Source organism: Pleuronectes platessa, chromosome 2, assembly GCF_947347685.1.
Source record: "Pleuronectes platessa chromosome 2, fPlePla1.1, whole genome shotgun sequence".
NCBI classification, from domain to species: domain Eukaryota; kingdom Metazoa; phylum Chordata; class Actinopteri; order Pleuronectiformes; family Pleuronectidae; genus Pleuronectes; species Pleuronectes platessa.
Genome location: NC_070627.1, coordinates 8,975,009 through 8,995,605, shown reverse-complemented (window position 1 = coordinate 8,995,605; position 20,597 = coordinate 8,975,009). Strand labels below are relative to the sequence as shown.

Below are 20,597 nucleotides of genomic sequence, written 5' to 3'. Positions count from 1 at the left end.
GCAAAGTGAAACACTGAGTTCATGGCTCTAGTAAGGAAACAGAGTATGAACAATTAAATAATTTATTTATGTTACATACCGAGGAAACAGAAATTAATCTCAGGACACACTGTACAACGGAGCAAAAAGTCACAGGGGAAATAAACTTTTTTCTTACCTGCCTATCTCCTCGCAGAATTCAATTCTACTCTTTGGTTCAATACCAGACATGCCCCTGTGGAATGTGCTGGTCAAAATGATTAACTTTCTAATAGAAGCCGCTAGCTCACCAATATGTCTATTTTCCAGTGTTTAAAGTCTGTGTACTGTGTGCCCACAAAAGATCCATACATCTCTACATTCAACTCAATAAAAATGAAGACTGCTCTATTATAAACTCATGGAAAACAAATGGAGCTGGTGCACAATAACTCCTGTATGAAGGAGATGTATTGCAGAATTTGATTATGAAATAATATGACACATTCAGAAAAATGCTCCTGTAACAGATATTGTATAGTACATTGCTCGATTATGTATACTGCTTCATCAGTGTATAAGAAGAATGTTTGCAGTGTAGCTCATTGAGAGGGAAGTTGTTTTAACCAGCTGTAATTTTAAATGTTAGGTAGTTTGGTCCAGTGGTTCTTGTTACAAGATCAGGGTCCAACAGAAAGACGAGTTAGCATGCAGCTATTTAATGGTTTTAAACTAGCTAAGCAGTTACCTACAGTTTCCAAACTGACACTTAACTTTTTCACAAGGTAGATTAGACCTGTGATGCTCAAATGTATATGTAACTATATATTATAGAATAAAGCTATGGATATGTTCATCGATCATTAAAGAAGAGCGAGATATCACTTAAGTTTTCTTGTTCTACATGAGTGAAGGGCAGTTACTCTATTCTCCAGGTTACCGCAAGCTACTTCAGACCAGATGTTCTACGGTTGTTTGAAAGGGTGCAGTGCCAATTCGTACTTGAAGGGCAGATAAGAGTAGCTGTATTCTCCACTTGCCTTTTGTGTCAATTCCTCACCGAGAGAACTTCCAGTACTGATCGGCACTACACAATTGCAAGCACCTTCAGATCACATTTCTAGTACCTATTCACAAATTCAGAAAAGGTTTGATAGAGATGCACTAATTAGATGTTTCCAGCGCATGCCTAATGTACAGCGATGGCCTTTTAGTGAGACATTTGTAGTTTTTGTCATAAATAAAACACATCAATGACAGAAAATTGTGAACCATAATGCAGTTGACCAAGTTGGCTGGTGAATCATAACACCAGCCAACTCTTTCAATAGATTTAAGCAGCGGGGCGAGCCACAGTGCAGCCTGCTGTCTGCTCACACATTGGGCAGAAACATTTCAAGTTTCAGAGTCCAGCCGGGCATATTTATTATTCAAAAGCTTGGCATAACTTCCACTGGCCTGCAGCGTACAATATATTCCGTATTATATTACACAGCATATTTTAAACTTTCATAGAATGGCTTTTATTTCCAGTCAGATGCATTATCTATCGAGTCCAGTGTGTGCACAGATCTCACAGGATCGGTTTGTCTTTATTGTATTTAGTGCGAGAATAGTTCATAAACCTAATTTCACATCAGCCTTGACCATTATGGAAATCACAAGGAGCCAGTGAGGCATCGAGGCCTCTGAAGCCTAAGAAGTCAAGGAGGAGTGCACATTGCAACTCAGACCACATTGAACTGGGGGGTCCCCGGAGGACCACCGCGTAGCGTGATCAGGTACCCACCTGACTCAGCCTCTGCCTGCAGCTGAGGGAACTGAAGCCTTATGTTAATAATAATAATAATAATAATAATAATAATAATAATACATTTTATTTGTAAGGCACTCTTCATCCGAGAATCTCAGAGTGCCACATAGTTAAAATCAAAGTCATAAAAATTAAAAAAATAAAAAAATAAAAACTCAACTCAAAGTAAAAACGCCTTCTTGAAAAAAATATCATGATACTGTATGCACACTCCTCCACCTCAGAGTTAAACTCATACTAACAGATGGCCTGATCGGCTGCTGCACTTTAATTAATACCGACGAGACATTTCGGTTTCCATAGAGTGTTATGTTCTATGATCACTCCATTAACTATGTTTTTGCATATTTAGTTGTCAAATGGAAGTTTGTTTTGCACCTGCTTAATATGTCCCCTGAGACTTTCTCTGTGTTTGACCTGGTGGAATTCAAGATGAGCTGTGATTGGCCACGACTGCACAGCCATGTTTTTTTTGTAAAGATTTAGGCCACATATGGCATTTTCTGTTACATCATTTAGTAAATGACACAGCTGAACACCTACAAGGGAAGAATATGCAGTGTTTGTGTCTCTATAGGCCTTTACACAGCAGATATTCTGAAATGAAACCTTAGGAAAATCAAATAATAAAATTAAAGATGGCTGAATTCCTATTAGCTTCAGTTTTAGGGGGCTGGTGTTTTTCATGCTGGCTCATTGTCACTTATTTCATAAAAAGTCAGCCTTCTACAATCAGTCATAACAGCCCGATTCCAAATATCAGGTTATAAGCGTTGTATTTTTGCATCCAGCCACTGTATTTATTTATTTACTTACTGTATTTTGGCAGTAAATAGATTTATCTACATTCAACTGTCATTTGGAGTTTCAGTTTATCTTGAAGCATTCTGCACTGCTATAGAAATCCTAAAACTGCACATTAAGTTGTTTAACTGAAAACCGGGTTTCTCTCAGAACAGAGACCCAATCAGTGTGGGGATATGTTTAAAACATATCTGACTTTCTCTCTCCGCTGAGGGAGAAACTGTGGAAAACAAACAGGTTCAACCATCCAGCATAAACACTTCAGGTGTTTTTTTGCTCTGGCAATGAAATCAGCATAAATTCCCGGCTGCATTTGAGAAATAAAGTCAGGAGCTGTGGACTGCCCCTCTTGGCTGCTGTTGAATATCTCCCTTCTACACTGTTTCCAGGTAATTCCGTTATTTGTTGCCACTGTATGAAGAAGTTACAGTCTGGTGATTGTGATGAAACGTGTAACTTTTATGCTATAAACACCGCTCTAAACTCTATACTATATTACACTTTTTATTATTATCGTTGTATAATAAACTTTGTTCTAGCATACTCAAAATCAACATAACTGTGACGCATATCAAAACACTTTGTGAAGATGCTCTTCCTGGACTCAAAGTGATATAGTTTGAGGCTAGTTTTTGGATCAGGATACATGAGGGCACTCTCTTTGTAGCTATTAAAATGCCTTTATTGTTACGGCATGTTCCTGTGGACTTTACAAAAAAGAAGCTTTGAGTCATTTCGGCATCTAGCCTTCGTCAGGGAGTCACACAGATCACTTAAAACAATGGTTCCTTTTTGTAGTGCTATTCAGCCACATGACCATCGCAGGACAACACCAGCCTTTCAACAGCTGTAAAGAGATTGCCTTGGAGTTTTTTGTAATTTTTCATTACTGTGATAGAGTTGGTCTTTGAATGAAAGATGACACAACTGTCCTCTGCTGGCATTAACAACCTCAAATGTTTTTTTTGCATCGAAGCCTTTGTGGCGTGGGCATCTCAAAGTAGTGATTCCTGACTCTGGTCCTAAGTTGTGTTTATATTCATTTGTGTGGATGCCGACTCGATCTCAGGGCTGTTGATGTTGATTTATGACGAGGTTTGTGGGAACATCTACATCCATCAATGCACACATCCATCAACGTTTACAGGACAGGCCTTTTAAAAACATGAGGTACACAGCCTGAAATGCAGACGGAATTTTAGTGGGCAGAGGACGTTATTGATGAAGTTGTGATTGCCTGCAGGATGCCACCTGTTTGGACGCGGGTGGACATCCATCACTGACGTTGACATAAAGAATAACTATCCTCAGTCCTCGTCTCCCTCCCCTGGATAACAGTTTTACTACAGTATAATGACATTAGGCGTTGATAAGTGTATGTGTGTGAATTTGCTTTAGGTGGCAGAGCTACAAACTCGACTCAAGGGAGTGGCGGCTCTCTGCACCACATACTAAATGGCCTGGAAGGGAAACAAATGTACAGCTGGGACTATGAGAGCCCTGGGAGTCAGTTAGCATCACCCATGTTTACTGGTTTGAAACTCGTCCTCCGTTGTTTTCATAAAAGGCTAAATGGCAGAATCAATGTGTTTCTGAGCACCAGCTGCTTCATCTCTCCACCTGTTTGCGACGGTGCGTCTGACTCATCATGTTAGAGATTATGTGATGGAGTAAATTGGGTCTGATGGCAGAATGGGGAGGGAACGAGTGGGAGTTAGAGGGACAGGCAGAAAGAATAAGATGTGTGGAGAGGTGGAGTTGGTGGGATCAATGAGATCCTTTGAAAGCCTGGAACATTCATTGTGCTCAAGTGGTCATCTTGTGCCTCACTTATGAAAAGGCCGAGCTATCGTCAGCCGCCATCATCGTCATCAACCACTCAGCCATCAACACAATACAGCGCCCCCGCTTGTCATCTCTTGTTTCTGACATTTTACAGTGTGTGAATAAGAGATGTTGACAGAGAAACGATGGCCGGATCGACAACACTAGATTTGTTTGACCACTTAAGCACAAGATATCGAAGTTGGCCTGTTAAAAACCATCTTTTTTCGGCCCTGCTGAATACCAAAACTATCAACTACTCTGAAAGCAATGGTGAAAGGCAACTAAGCACTTTCACTCAAGTACTGTATTTAAGTACAATTCAAAGGTACTTGTGCTTTGTTGAGGGTTGGAAATCAAAGTCTGTAATTTTGAGGGTACAGACTGAAATATAGTACATAGGCACCTCCCCTCAAAGTCGATAGTCAACTGATTTATGTCGATATTACTGGGTATCGATTCACATTAAATGTAACATTGCCAATTTTTGATCCCAGAAACTTCATCTTGGTAAAAGAGCAACCGAAAATAGAGAGGAGGAGCATTGATGGTAAAGCACCCGAGAGCCAAAGAGCAAGCAGAGACCAACATCACTAGTCAGAGTTATCAAGGGTCAAAATCGATCAAAAGTGTGGTTAAACTTTTCAAAAGTCATTACACACAGTGCTCACTGCAGGATTTCCTTCAGACAACTCCCGTCTGAAATGTTTATTGCAGCAGCAGCAGAAATAGTTAGAGTTTGGCATCTAGGCTCAGACTTCATCACCTCCTCAGGTTTGATTACGGAGACATAAGGAGGAGTCATGAAAAAATACTTTAAACCCCTTATAGGAGCCTACAGTAGGAAGCCCGGGTGTTGGGGGGGGGGGGCAGAATCAGCAGGCAGCAATACTGACGCAGACCAGCAGAGGCATATTGGAAAGCAAAGGGAGAGATGGAAAACCTTTGCAGCTTAAGTAGACCGACAAATTGATACAGTGTGTGCAGAGGACTGTGGGGAGTGTTGCATGTCACATGATTAAAGCAGTGCTGCTCAAGTTGACTCCCTGAACTACAAGCATCGCTCCATTTGTGATGCAAAATTAAATTCAACTAATACCCAGGGGATTCAAAACCGTCCATCAGTGTAACCCCACATTTAACAGCTGTAATATTAAAGTGATGCACACATGTAATGCATCAATAATTACCATGCAAATTATGGAAAGGACCATTCTGCTCAATGAGTGCTTTTACCTCTGCTGAACTGTCAAGTTGTTTTTCTAGTGCAGGACTGCTGTGCTGTGGCTCAAGAGGTAGAGAGGATCCTCCTCTAACCAGTAGGTCAACGGTTTGATCCCAGTCTCCCCCATTACCCATGGCAAAGTGTCCTTGGGCAAGAGAGTGAACCGCAAACTGGCCCTGTGTGTGAGTGATGTGTAATAAAGTGCAGCACATAGATGCACTGTATGAATGTGTGTGTGAATGGATGAATGGTAAGACTGTACTGTAAAGTGCTTTGAGTGGTCATCTAGACTCAAAAAGTGTTAAAAACCGACCATTTATGAGTTATGCCTTTTTTTTTTACCTTAAGTCCATATTCACTTTCCATAGTAAAGAGGCAGGGGGGATAAAGAAGGGGTGATATTAAATTGAATACAGGTCCCATGCAGGCGGAGGAACAATGCAGATACTGCTCCATAAAATGTGTCTTTTACGAAGCTTCTGTTTAAAAGTATAAAATATGGCAGATGGGAACGGGGAAGAGTTGCTGCATTGGTTTTATCGATGCTGACCACTGTCCAGCAGAGCAAATTAAATACAGCTCGTGGAAACATACAGAGAGAGAGAGAGAGAGAGAGAGAGAGAGAGAGAGAGAGAGAGAGAGAGAGAGAGAGAGAGAGAGAGAGAGAACATTTTCCTGAGGAGAGATGTTAAAATCATGTATCATGAAGTAACTCTTAGGAAGATCATATATCATAAATTCCAGTTATTCAGATATTCATTTGCAAAAATGCATAAGATAAACGGCTCTTACACTTATTTTAATTTGAAGTATAAGAAAACAACAACCCATTACACACAGTAATTCACATCAGGGGCATCAAAAGTCCCCAGTTGCGTTGCTATCAGCACAAGAAATGTGCACCTGGTTTTGTGTCTTTTTGGTGTATGTGATGAAGAATGTTTGCAGAGGATTTTTACAAGTAACTCTCAGTGAGTCAGATTTATTGGCCTGATACAAGGCCAAGATTAATAAACCAGAAATCGAAAATGGTTTCTCAAATTGTTCGCTTTCATAATGACAATATGGTCAAATAAAGACTTTATAAATTTGGACGAGTCCCTTGCCATCAGATTAACCTGATAATTGCCATTTTCTTCACGAAACGTGTCGAGGAGAAGATAATTTCTTATGGCAACAGTGATTCTATATCTGAGCCAAAAGCTTCCACAGCCACAAGGTTTTCCAGGACGAGCACCAAACAAGACAGTCTGCATATTGTGCTGAGGACAGTAGAGGAACACATTGCTGACAGCTCAAGGGGAAGTTAGCATTGTGCTGACGCTTCGACTGAAGAGACAATGACAGGAGAGAAAGGGCCACAGGAGACAATTTAGACTGAGCTGCTTCATCTCCATGGTGACTCCTCACTTTGTAGGGTTCCTCCACTCCGACTCTGGGCCAACTCAATATCTCTAACCAGGTCAAGTTATTGGAAATTTAGACCTGTGCATTTCGAAGAATTATACTTAAATATACAGAACCTGAAATTAGGAAAATAATATTGGAAGAAATCCTAATTTACTACAGTTTTAGCGTTAGGCTAGCTAACGTAAGAAACTCATCTTTGAGTACAATCAATCTTGCAAATGGTGATTAAAAACTATCAAATATATGAAAATACTGCTGTTGTGTATTCTTTGTGTACAGGGACTATAAATTATGTCCGAAAGTTGAGAGGCAATATTTGTTCATTGAGATAAATTGCGAATAATGGGCAGTAATTAATCTTTTAAAGAGAGTTGCAAACTATATTGATTAAAGCAACAGATTAAAGTGCATGAACTCATAGTCAGTTAACAAGCCTTTACTCTTTCATCCACAGTTGAAGGTAAAATACTCAGTAAATCTAACACTGCATTGTAACTTACAACCAACATCACTTAAACTGAAGTAAACAGATTACATTTATGTGTATGGAGTCCAACATTGAAATACACAGAAGAGGTTATCATTGTCTTTGAGTGAATGTCTGTTCAAATTAGTCACATACTTTGCTTTCAGGTTTTTCAAGTAGCGACAAGGAGAGTGTCAATGATTACATACACATCAGCTTATGTGCACTTGAAGTTGCATAATGATTACAACTTTGTTTTGGCTCTAGGAAGATCTGATCAGTGTTTCTTTTTTTTTAAAGTGCGAAGAGAAAATTCTCTATCGATGATTAAGGAAGTTCTGACAAACGTCACATAACCAGCTGCTGTACGGTTTCTCATAGCAACTGAAGAGGACAAAGACTTTTCAAAACATGCAGATCTTTCATTGTATTCTTTAGGTGATTGAACAGCAGGGCACAATGAGATGTTGCAGAATGTACAGTAGGTTTGTGTAGGCAGACATGTGGGAATGGGAGGAATACATTTCCACAGCATTGGACATGGGCATTCGTCTCTTTAAAATCGATGCACTCTAACTTCTCCCATGATGAAACTAATGCCCCCGGCAGCAGGTCTTTTTACCGCATGTACCACACCTTGAATGAAATGACCCTGGGAAGAAACAGCACATTTGGTTACCTTGCCACTGTGTCCTGGGAGAGTCATTCTCCAATGAAAGAAAGGGTTCAGTGTGCGATAGCCAAACAGAGCCAGCTGTAGCCTAGAGAGTCAGTTTGACTGTGAGGAAGTGAGCTACCGACTATTTACCCCTTCCAATCGATCGCCATGACATTTGCTACTAATATTATATTCCCTGTAACTCCCAAACTGCTTAGCAAGTACCACCATGAGGTCAAAAATGGTTCCCTAATATGCAAAACTCAAAACCTTCCCAGGGGCTATGGCTCCTTTGTGGGCTTCATAGACCGCAAAGGTCAAACTGAGATGAGGAGGTCTGGTCTTCAGAGGTTTTCTGGGATTTGCATTGCTGTCTAGTCCCGCCCTTACCGCTGTCGCCTAGCAACAGAGCTGCAGTTGGACATGACAAGACAGTGTCAATGCACCTTGGTTTTTAACAATTGTACCATTAGCAGTTTGGTTGAGTTGAAGCCTGATGATATTGACGTTTTGGTCGTGAGGTCGCCTCTGTCATTATCTCTATGGTTGGTCACTGAAGCACAATGAATCCTGGGATAGGTGGACCTGAGAAGGATCCACCCATTGGAGCTTCTGTTGCTTGAGCATGAATGGACACATTATTTGACTGTTTTTAAAGGAGCCTTCGAAAGGGGACAGCCTAGTGGCGTTCTCCGAAGGATGCAGCCCCTGGATTTGGACAACTTCTAAGCATTTATCAATCAATTTATCTTAAAGCACTACTGGGCTTACAGAGAGACTAGCTTGGCTGCAGATGTGTAAGACTCTCCAGCTCTTATAGAACATATTCAGTCCACTTATCTGTGCAGTTTGCACAAAGAAGGCACTTTTTGTCCTTGAAGGCTTTGCAGTTTGTACACTCCTCAGCCCAGAGGTGACATTTTACCAAGGGTTCATGGACCAGTGACGTACTAAATGGTCCGTTTCAACCAATAAGAGTGTTGTCAGTAATGGCCTATAATCCTATAAATAGACTCTAAAGAGTGTTTTACAAAGCTAACTCTTAATTCTTAGGTGTCTCTCCAGGGGCGTTTCTAGGGTTGAAAGAAAGGGGGGGCTTAGCCCCTAAGGCTGCTGAATGTTTGCGCGCACAGCACGCGCCAATTTTTTTTGGGCTCATTTGGGGCTGCGGATATTATCCATGTTTCATACAGTTCATAGATTGGTTCAATCAGAAAGAGTGTGATTTTTCTCTGTATCTTTGCTTGCATTCATTCAGTATAAGATAACAGAAGAGACAGAATTTCAGGGTCATTGTGAAATTTGACAACACAAATATGAACTGATTATATACAACAACATTCTATAGGCACTGATATTATTGTTTTAAAATACTAGAGATAGATATTAATGCAAAGAATAGAGAGCTGTCGATAGTTATTTCTTACATTTCAAATTTGCTCGTTCACACTCTTGCTCACTGGAGACATTTTCTAACAAAATAGCTAGCTAGTTAGCTTAGTGTTAACATAGCTCATTACAATATTCCCTTTCATTTGCCTCAAGTAAACCTAAATTTAAGCAGGTAACAATCGTTAACAACTACAGATAGCCACATTCTGTAACTACCTGTACTTACAATTTCACTCCTTGCATCATTTACTATGAGCTAAACTCCTTGGCTGTAATCCTGCTGTCTTGATGAGAGACGTTACTTGGCAGAGTGAGAAAGCCAGCGCAGCAGCCCTAACCCTAACCCTAACCCCGGCATGAAAAAGCCCATAATGTAGCCCCCCCTGTTCCTGCAGGATCTCTGGAGGCCAGTGTCTCTGTGAAGCCTCCGGGGCCAAACATCTACCTGGGTGAGAGTGTGCTACTGCAGTGCACAGTGGAGTCCCTCTCTGCTTTTGTGAAGAGCTACTGGTGGTTCAGGTCCAAACCACACAGGGCTCCCCCCCAGGCACCTGGTCTCTGGTGACAGCTACTTCATGACCGCGGTAACACGGGAGGAGGCCGACAGGTACTGGTGCCAAGCCGAGTGTCGGGAGAACCGGACTGAGGTTGAGCTAAAGGCCCGGCCAGTCTTGCTTGGAGTGTCAGGTGAGCAGCAGCAACGACTGCAACCACTGCAGCACGGCATCAGGTTTCTGCTTTGCACAGGACGAATCAGATGAGTACAGAGGTTGTGTATTCTCAAACTGACTAATGCAGAGACACATAGAGGCTCTTATTTTCCTCAAAACAGCATCTGTCACTCCTCCCTATCATGAGTCAAAACATGGTTTATACTATTTCTAATTGATCAGAAAACTGTCAGAAGATTTTTTTTTAATTTGTTTATTCATTTAAGCTTATTTTGGCTTCATGACTGACTGTGTTTAGCAGCAATAAAATGTTGAAAACCCCTTTGAGGGTCCCTGGAGCGAACCCTAGCTGACATTAGGTGAGAGGGTACACCCCGGACAGGTCAATCTCAAAATGTAAAACTGTCAAAAAAAATGTATATTAATTATCAATAGGATATCTTCAGTCATACATTTTTAGCCAAACATTGAATCCAAAAACAGACACAACTCTCCCTGTAGTACTTGATTTATTACAAAATGTTGCTGCACTCGACACAAGATTTGTTTTGTCTCTTTACTATTCAGAGGTGGGTTTTGGGCATAACATGCAATAAACCAATCAGAGAGCCATCTACCATTACCTTTAAAAGTATTAGTGTCCTTGCACCAGCAAGGTTATTATAAGAGCAAGTCATCATATTTTACACCCTTTTATTACTCAATGCTAATATGTCTCATTATTATAAAATCCTAAGTCATCACTGTGAGATGTGAAGCCATTGTCCTGCTTTAACAACAGTGAGCAGGACACAGCATGCTAACATTAGATACATTGTTGGTTTTATGTTGTTCATGTAGGAATTAAATAGGCAATCTGACCCCTACTGGAGAAATTCATGTTGACTGGGTTTGACAGATTATCACATGAGAAGGGTGTTTCCTAAATGTATAATTGTTAGTGAAGTGTAGGCACAGGTGATTTTAGAGACTACAGTCGAGCAAGTATGGAGATTAGAGTACAGCTGAAGGCAAATCACAATAAGTGAGAGCAGAGATTTACAGTTAAAACTAGAAGGGCATTCGGTGGAGCGCACCTCCGCCAAGGCCCTCCAGTCCCCTTAAATTCAATCAAGCTGCTACACTCACTCATAGATATTAGTTCCATAAATGTGCCAGATCTTTTTCCTTCAAGATTGCTCCCTTGGAAAATGGTGAAAGTGTTGAAAAACGTAGAATCTCAAAATGTTACAGGAAGATCCAAATATAATGGCTTCTTCTCTGACTCAAACCAAATTGTTCCACCAAGTTCCATGCAACTCTGTTGGGTTGTTATTGTGTTATTTTCCTTTCAAACAAACAGACAGGGGTGAAAACATGACCTCTGACCTCGGCAGAGGTAACAATGGCAGACACATCGATGGATTGCTTTCAAATGACTTTACTCATCCCTGATTGGTTGTCCAAACTTTCTGACTATGCCAAACACATCTCTGTTTTTGTGTTGTTTCTGACATTTTGTCAAGATATGTGGCTATTTCAGTTATGTCCATTACAGATTGACCAATCGTCAAACCAGGATACGTCTGAAAAGCCTCAATCGCAGACTGTTTCTGTTGCTTCTCTCATCTTCTCTCCCCTTTCCCCCCAATTTCTCTCTGTCAACCTCTGTCCTAGAGTTGCCCCCTCCCTCGCTCTCTCTGACTCCTGACACCAGACAGATGTTCAGTGGGGAGTGTTTCACTCTGCAGTGCCTCACATCTCAGACTAACTCCTCAGGGTGGAAGCTGGTGCATTTCTCTCCTGACCTAAAAGCAGGGACCTCAAACCTCACCGTTCACTATTCAACGCCAGGAGGTAGCATGAGCCCTTGCAAGTCTGAAGTATTTGTGTTCACTGCTGCCAGTGGGACCAGTGGAGTGTACTGGTGTGAGGATGCCTTCTATTTTTCTTCCACAGATGGCGACATCATTCTGAAGACCCAAGCCTCCCCTGTGTTTACGGATGACGATGTCACCTTGTGTTGTCAGCATCAGAGCGGCAAACACAAACAAACCAGCTTCTTTAAAAACGGAGCATTGATTGACTCTAACAGTTCGTCCGGTTCAGACCGAGTCATAAAGATGACTCTTAAGAATGTGACACGGGAAGATGAAGGCTTCTACAGGTGTGCGTCCCACGACAGACAGCTGCAGAGTCCAGAGAGCTGGTTATCAGTGAGACCGGACAGAGGTCAGCTGAACATCATCACTCTGCTGTGTGTTCTATAGAAGTGGATCAGTGTCACATATCAACTGTTGTTTCTTTTAGGAAACTTCACATCAGAGGAGACTCCAGCCTCCACTGGTATTTTTCTTATTCATATACATCTACTTGTTTTGGAGGAAATACTCAATATTAATCAACACATTTTCCATTATTGAGTGAAGCCTTTTGGTTGTCTGGTTCTCCTCCTGCTCTGTCTTTTCATCAAGGTCTAATTTCTTCAGGAAGATCCCTCAGGATCTAATGAGATGAAAGAAACTACAATGGGACTCAGTAGAGCGCATATTCACCAAGGCCCAGCAGTCCCCTTAAATACAATCAAGCCGCACCAAATTTCACACACTCATAGATATCAGTCCTCTAAATACGGCAGATTTTTTTCATTAAGGTCCAAGAATTATTCCCTAGGAAAACGTTTTAAAAGCACAATGTTAAAGAAAGAGTTAAAAAATGACTGGATCGGCTTAATACCAAAATACATTGGGCCCTTTCCTGACACTTACTACATGTGTCCGCCAAGATGATTGGAAATCCAATTGTTGTTGTTATTATAACAGTTTTATTTATTTAAACAAGTATTATGTCGTCTTGATCAGGTTCCTGGAAATGGATCATTGCTTCATGTGGGGTTCTACTTCTGATCGTCATTCCTTTGACTGTTTGGCTCGTTTGTCACTACAGGTTAGTATTTATAAAATCTTCATCCGTCTTGACTTCCTACTTTCTACTGCATGAACGACAAGCCCAACAGGTGGTGAAGTAAATGATTCACTGCCTGTTGTATTTTCCTGAAGGTACCAGAAGTTCTGCACTTGGAGCTGCTGGCCTGTTTCCAAACAGGAAGTTCCAGCAGGGGTGCTTCCTGCCACCAAGTTGGATGTGACGGAGGTGCAGTGGGACCTGTCCTGGATGGAGATGTCCAACCAGTTGGAAAAGGATTCTTATTGTGGCACTTAAAGGGAAACGCTCTTCTGAAGCCCAGAGAAAGTATTAACTATTGGGTCAAACCTATGAGAAAGCTCAGTCAGTGCTGCAATTTGTAGTATTTCATGGTCACATGTCAAAATAGTGCTGCCTGATATATTTTTGAATTGAATTAAATGAGATGTTTAGGATTTATAAGGATGACTACATTTGCTGATGGTGCAGATTTGATAGCTTCCAATACAAATGTTATTGTTTCAGTTGTCACATTTGTCAATGTCAATACTTTTGCACATTTAAACGTCTCTCCTTTGAGTACATTTTGAAACTAAGAATCGTATTTGTTATATCTTATTATCTAATCATTAATATAATTGACTGTTCTAAATCATTTTACATGTATCATTTCTCCTGTGTTTGTTCGAGGTTCCATGTTGTTTGCTCCCTTTGAATCGTTATTTGCTATTTCTTGTCGTCTGAAGTTATAAAAGTCATGGAGATCGTCGTGCTTGTTTTATAGCCTAACGACGCCCCTGTGTCTCTCTGTAGTAAGACTTAATGTCTGTACATCTGGAGAAATCCCCTTGGAGATCATGGCACTCCTGAAAAACTCTCCGTATATGTAATTGAATTCTGTCACCCGAATAGATTTGTCATTATGGTATCAGTTAAATATAGAGGTGAGAGAGGCTCTCATGTAACCTCATAAAAAGGATGTCAAGGATTTTCCAGGATGGAGGAGCAAAGCGGCTGAGGAGAAGAGAGTGACGGATTACAAGAAATGAGAAAAAGAAACCACCGCCATGGTCACAAGTGCAACAGGTTGGAATAAGACATGTTGAGAGCACATTTCATCCAGACTTTCTACTATGACATGTTTGCTAAATTGAACAGATTGTTCAGATAACTACATGAAATTAAAATGCTTTTCTCTTATATTACAAATGAGCAAGTGTTTGATGACTAAGCTGATTCTCACCTCCAGTGACTTGTGGTTTCGTCTCTTTCTTTTCTTTTTCCCTGTGGGACCATAAACTGTGCTGAACAGGGAAATCCATCAACTGTTTTTAAAGCATATATTCACTTCCTGGATTGACTATTTAAAACATAAAAATACTGGTTGTAAGCCTATTGTATCAACACTGTCCTGAGGAATAGTCATTAGTTGATGAGTTCATCACCGCTGCACATGAAGATTAAGATCCTCTCTTGCGTGAGGCATCTAATACTCCCTGAGAGAGTGGTTTACCTTATTTGCCCAATAAAGGCCATGTGGATTAACTAAGCACTGTGTGTTTAGACGCACTGTGCTCCTTCTGTGTGTGGTATTCATCAAACTGGCACACCAGCCTGGAAGCACAGTTGGCCTGACATCCGAGGCACACTTTGTGAGCCATCAGTGAAGTGCACAGATCTTTATGCATATGCATAAGGGAGATCACATTATAGCCACGTTGTAGCTCCCATGAATTATTGGCACAGCTTGTGGTTATTTCTTTCACTGAACTGACAGCTGTGAATAATGGCGGTTATTCTACAGGGGAGTTCTCTATTCTTTGAGATTATTCAGGAAAAGAAATAATGAAGGGACACAAAAACGAATATGAAAATACTGAGGTCCTTAACTAGTATGTATGGATGGATGGATGGATAAATATATTTTATAATAATGTGGGGCAGCTAATGATAACTTCTTCAGGCCCTCCCAACATCCCACCATCATATGATTGCACCATCCTGTTTAAGGTGTGAAAGGTTGTTTTGTTTATTTCCCACAATGGAACTGACAAGCCATCTGTAACTTAACGCCAACTCTTGCAGATGTCACCACAGTGAAGCAAACAAGTCGCCTGTAATAGGCCCAAATTACCATGGGTCTGGAAGTAAGGTCGATAGAAGCTCATTCGATTTCAGGCAATTCAATGCACCACGAGAAAGTAAAGTTGGGAGCAGCACTGAACTAGTTTCCAGTTCTTAGAGGGAAAATATAAGTTATCTAAAAATATTTTTAAACTTCATGCATTTTAATGTTACTATTCATGATTCTATATGATTAATATCGAGCTAAATCTGAGCTGCATTAACTTTCTGTCAATAGAAACAAAACATGTCTTCTTTCTGCTGAAGCTTCTTAATCAATAACAACCAACTCACCAACCACATGGTTCACTTTACTGCGACAGACTTTAAGAACTCAAAAGTTATTGAACACTGTTTAATATGGCTGACATTTGCCCGAAAATGTGATTATTGCTTGTCAGCAAACTTCAGTCTTAAATTATTTAAACAAAACTGGTTGCAGATAGCACAAGCGATGAGCTCTCCAGAGGCTGCGCCCATGAGGAATCGATAGTGGCAATCACTGTTTGATGTGAGGTGACAACTGTGTAGAAAACGAATCAATGCAATCTCCTCAAGAGTTTTATAAAGAACTGACAAACACGTTGGGCGCACAACATAGACTGTATATAAAGATGGATAAATATATATCCAACTTTATGAATATATTAACAATTCTTCACTTACTCTCGTTGTGCTGAAATTAAGCTTAAATATCACAGATACAGTTGCCTCCATTCTGTGCTTTTGACATTATTTGGAGCCAAAGTCTGCACAGTTGTGTTCGTGGTGGGGAGCCATGGAAATGCGGCTCGACCAATCACGAGTCAGTCTCAGCTGTCAATCACAAAGTTTCAACCCATTTCTATAGCATCAAATAAATAACTATAACCAAATTTATGAAAAAATTTAAAATTCAATTAAAGAGCTCCCTGAAAAAGTGATTTGGACTCACTGGTTAGTTCCATTTTATGAGCAGCAGCGGGACACTAGTGTGGCAACGGTTTGAATATAGTGACCAGGCGCTGATGCGTTTTACGCCACTTAAAAAAACATCTGAAAACACAGATTCAAGAAGAGTCTGTAATATGATGTCAATAATGACTTTAGGTCCTAAAAGCAAACTCCTAACATGGAAGTAAAATCATCTTTCCATAAAATAAATCCAGTTCAGTGCTGAACTTCTACATTTTGATGAGAGACAAGTCTACTCTGCAGATTTCGTAAAAAGCACAGCGACACAGTGCAAGTTTAATCTGAGGGAAGAGGCAGGTCATTGAGTTTTCTCAAAAATCTGACACAGCTTCGGTCAGGGAGTAAAATTTTCTTTTTCTGTGACCTCAGTTGTGTCAAGCCTATCTTTACTGCATGTAAGAGGTGACAGCCGCTGTAAATCTTTGCAATATATTTGTTTTTGTAGAAAAGAAAGAACCAGGGCTGAAATCTATAGTTACTCCGTGGGAAAGACACAGAACTACTCAACACGTATTTGAAGGATGAAAGCAAAGTGATGCTTTGTACGTCTCTGAAGATGAACAACCGACCTGGGATCGCGTCCATGAGCATTAAAAACAGCTCAGTTTAATACGCAAAGTGGACAAACTTTCTGATTAATAGCATTCAAAAATATGAATATTGGCACCTTCAGAGGATGCGGAGTCCTGAGAAGACAAGGAGAAAATCGCAGACATTACAGTCCTATACTCAAGATAGTTTCTCTCTCTGGCCACAGTATGTATTGGTACCTTTGCCAAGGAGGTTATGTTTTTGCCTCAATCAATTTGTGTTTCTGATGTATGGTTGTTTTTTTGTAGGATTACGCAAGGAAACCTACTAAATGGATTTCAACGAAAGTTGGTGGAAGCATTGGATATGGGTCAAGAAAGAAACCATACGATTTTAGATTGGGAAAAGGAGGCGGATCTAGAAGTTTTAATTCACTTTCTTTAACATTGCATGGTATTGTTTTTAGTTTTTTTTGCGCTTTACATTTTCACCAATCGGGCCTTGGTTGAGGGACGCACTCTACATGTACTGTGATATGGTCTTTGAATGGACAAGTGGTGTAAGCGGCTTGTCAGATCCCAGTATAATTTCATTAAATTAGCTGATATTAAACTCATCTGTAAATGTCTAAGTAATCTGACTCCTGAGGTGCATAGTGGCTCCTCTCAGGTTCAAACTACACAGAGTGAGTTCGGGGGGGGGGGGGGGGGGGGGGGGGGGGGGGGGGGGAGTCGTTAGATTCCCACTCGTAAACCTAAATCAACATGTGGAAGCTGTTACCCACAGAACTCAAACTGGATCAGGAGTGGGATCATTTTAAGCAGAAACACTGGGATAAGTCCAGAATGACCTGCTGCTTGCTGTTTTATGGTACTTAATTGCATCACTGTTTCTAAACCTTGTGTTGTGTACTGTTCTGTGTTCTATACAGTTGAGTTTTACATATTTTGAAGGATGGACATTAGTACCAGCTTGGACTGCAAATACTTTGGAATTATGCATCGATTCATGCTGCATACATCATAAATAAATGAGAGCTTTGAAAAACACATCAGAGTGAGTGCATTTCAAATCGTTTGAACTATAAAGTTTGAGACACTTGATACAATGAAAAGCAGCAATATACAGTTCACAGCTCAGTTTGATAGGTTTAATTAATGGTGTGAACTAGTTTTACAACATTTTGCACAAATTTGCATCACGTGAACATTGTTTCATATGTTGTTTTATTAGTGTAAAATGTATTTAAAATGAGTCGCTGAGTGATTTGGGTTTTTTGACGACAACATAAAGTACATCAGTCAATTTACTACCATCATACAAGTTTCTGATACATTCTGTATGATATTCAACATGATTTTGCCAGTCCACCATTGTCATGCGATGTGTGTTGTATTTTATTCTTTGCTTCTAGTAATCAAATGAATGTGCTGGACAGTCCTGGTGTGATTATTCTGTTGCTCACAGAAGAACCAATCTGCCGGCCCAAGCTGCTGTTTGTTACGGCCTGCCCAGAAATGGATAGAGCCCTTTGAAATACAGAGCTGATATGCAAATCACTTGGTCAATTTACTCCTCCAGTCAACCGCTCATTTATGTTGTAATGGCTTTGAAAACGTTGCCTCTGTTTCCTATTTTCATTTTTTCCCAAATGTATGTAATAGTTATGGAGAAACACTTATTTGAAGTTCATATGAGACAATGAGTTTTAGTGGATTAAAAAGTATTTTCTGTGCTTGTACAGCAGGAGGAGTGACAGCAGAAAAGCAACAAAAAAAACAACAAAAACAAGTGTGAGAATCATATCAACCGATCTGAGAGCTCAGTGGTGATGTATAACAATCCTGTTCAAATACACTGCTCTTGCCTCCGTTTCATTTCTCTGAGATCTGCGACATCTCCTCCCCTGCTAGGATTTTGGCATTCATAAACAAGTTGAGCCCAGCGTGGGAATTCATCACCGACGAGGAGCGAAGGTGGCTCACTGTGCAGGGTAAAAACATGCACTCTCCTAATGTGCACATTGCTGTGGTGCCACTGTGAAGATGTGCCAGTTGGTTTCATCTGGGGTCCTGTGCCGGGGCAGAACTCTGACTCCCTGTACGAGGTTTGAATCCCATTTGCCATCCATTTAATTTTTCCTCAGCTATTCTACTCGGCTGCTGTTACACAAACTGATAGTTTAATAAAGTTGGCTGAATGCAATAGATGAAATTCAATTCACCTGATCATCTGAGGAATTTGAAAGCAACACTATCATTACCATCCTTGCCATTTTTCTCATAACCTCTAAACACAATTAGGTTTCACGTTAAACGACTTCCAGATGTCTAGAGTCTAAAGTTTACATCTTTGTGGTAAATGAAACGCAGAGAAGAAAACAAACTTCGATTCGAACAGAGGCCAAACAGAGAACTCCAGCAGCTTCTCCCTAATCGCTGATCTCTGCAGTAATGATAGCTGAGCGCTCCGCTTCACCTCCTCCACCTGAGCTCAATACATCACAGCAGTCGTGAAAACAGTAACTGCTCTCATGTGAGAATAACAAGGTTTCAAGATGCTTCGTATTCTGCAAGGACACCGAGAGGTCGTCGTAGCCTCCAGATGTCAAAGTAATTGGCATCCAGAGCTGCTGGTTCACTTCAAGAGCCGCGTGTCATGCCGTCTCGTTTGACGGTGGGCAACGGTTCAAAGTGGAGCCTTTCATCCAGGTCTTGTGTCTGATAGAATAGTAATCTTTGAAATGCTGCTGGTTGTTTATTTCTACTCTGAATTGTGCTGTTGCTGTGAGTTTTTTGTACTGAAAGAAAACACCTGGAAAGTTTCTAACTGAAGGCAACGTCCTGGGCTGTTTCTATGACTGTAATTAAACAAGGCAAATCAGTTGTATTTATGTGGTAACCTTTTGGTTTTGAAGTGCTTTGGAAGTAAATACATGTAGTGCTTGTTTTAATGGACTTAACGAACCTGAAGCGAAGCACTTTTAGGGATTCACAAAAAAACTTGTTTCTACCTTTTCCCTTAGAGCAGATTGTTTTAAGCCATGGTGTCAGGTTCCTGTACGTATAGAAGCTGTTTTCTTTAAGTTAGCTCATCTTATGTAAGGTAGGATGTTTGCAATAATAATATTTCTAATATCAACTATTTCTTTAATCTTAAATTTTTTAAAGGCGATAGTAAACTTTTTCAATTTGTCTCATTCAACTTGTGAACGCTAAAGCTCTGAAAAGTTAACGTCTGACTGATGCTTCCTCAACGTTAGGATGTCACATGTCACGTGACTTCACATTTGCATAATGCACGCCTAGCCACGAGTCTGGCCCGCCCCCTAACAAAGCCAAAAAAGTGGGAGTGGAGGCAGAATCTTCCTATAAGCGCTGGAAGTGTCTGACCAATCAAAACATAGTGAGCCAATCGGCCAATCAGAGCAGACTGAGCTTTATGAGGACAGGGCCTTAAAGAGACAGGAAGAAAAAAGTGTTTCAGACAGAGGCTGAAAAGAGGAGCTGCAGCAGTCGACAGTTCAAATTAAAATGATGAACCTCAGCAGGAGTATAAAATCTCTCCTTTAAATAAATCAATAAATTGTTTTATCTGTTACATTTCAAACATTTTAAGAATGATTATTAAAAGATTCCAATCAATATACTAATCTAATTTTGACTGACAAACAGTGAAATGCAGTCCGTCATGTGTTCCTGTTGAGAGTCTTAATGTACGACTAGACAAAGATATGAAGAGATTCTCAAACGGTTCAGACGGAGAGAAACCGCTTGTAACTCTGACATGACACCAACCGCCACTATTTCTATGAATTTCATCAAAGAAGCTGCAGTTCAATCTACTCACTGTTCCAATATCAC

General features: G+C 40.5%; 2 protein-coding genes across 3 annotated transcripts in view; one reads left to right on the top strand and one right to left on the bottom strand.

The window, feature by feature from the left end:
- LOC128425019 (potassium voltage-gated channel subfamily D member 3-like) overlaps positions 1 to 20,597 on the bottom strand; it is a 77,113-nt gene that overhangs the window by 44,122 nt on the left and 12,394 nt on the right. The window lies entirely within an intron of this gene.
- On the top strand, positions 11,351 to 13,893 carry LOC128425028 (uncharacterized). 2 transcript variants are annotated; one of them, XM_053411514.1, is made up of 5 exons: positions 11,351 to 12,057; positions 12,160 to 12,432; positions 12,511 to 12,546; positions 13,062 to 13,146; positions 13,260 to 13,893. In XM_053411514.1, exons 1-5 carry the CDS (start codon positions 11,922 to 11,924, stop codon positions 13,420 to 13,422), a joined length of 693 nt encoding a protein of 230 aa, XP_053267489.1. In that variant the 5' UTR covers positions 11,351 to 11,921; the 3' UTR covers positions 13,423 to 13,893. The 2 variants fall into 2 exon arrangements, with proteins under 2 accessions (XP_053267489.1, XP_053267496.1); XM_053411521.1 differs by lacking the exon at positions 12,511 to 12,546.

Bases quoted from the DNA above. Each gene is read 5' to 3' on its own strand.
- LOC128425028 (XM_053411514.1), top strand. From the start codon at position 11,922: ATGTTCAGTGGGGAGTGTTTCACTCTGCAGTGCCTCACATCTCAGACT. The intron at 12,058-12,159 runs GTAGCATGAGCC...TTTCTTCCACAG, and splicing joins TCACTATTCAACGCCAGGAG to ATGGCGACATCATTCTGAAG. The intron at 13,147-13,259 runs GTTAGTATTTAT...ATTTTCCTGAAG, and splicing joins TGGCTCGTTTGTCACTACAG to GTACCAGAAGTTCTGCACTT.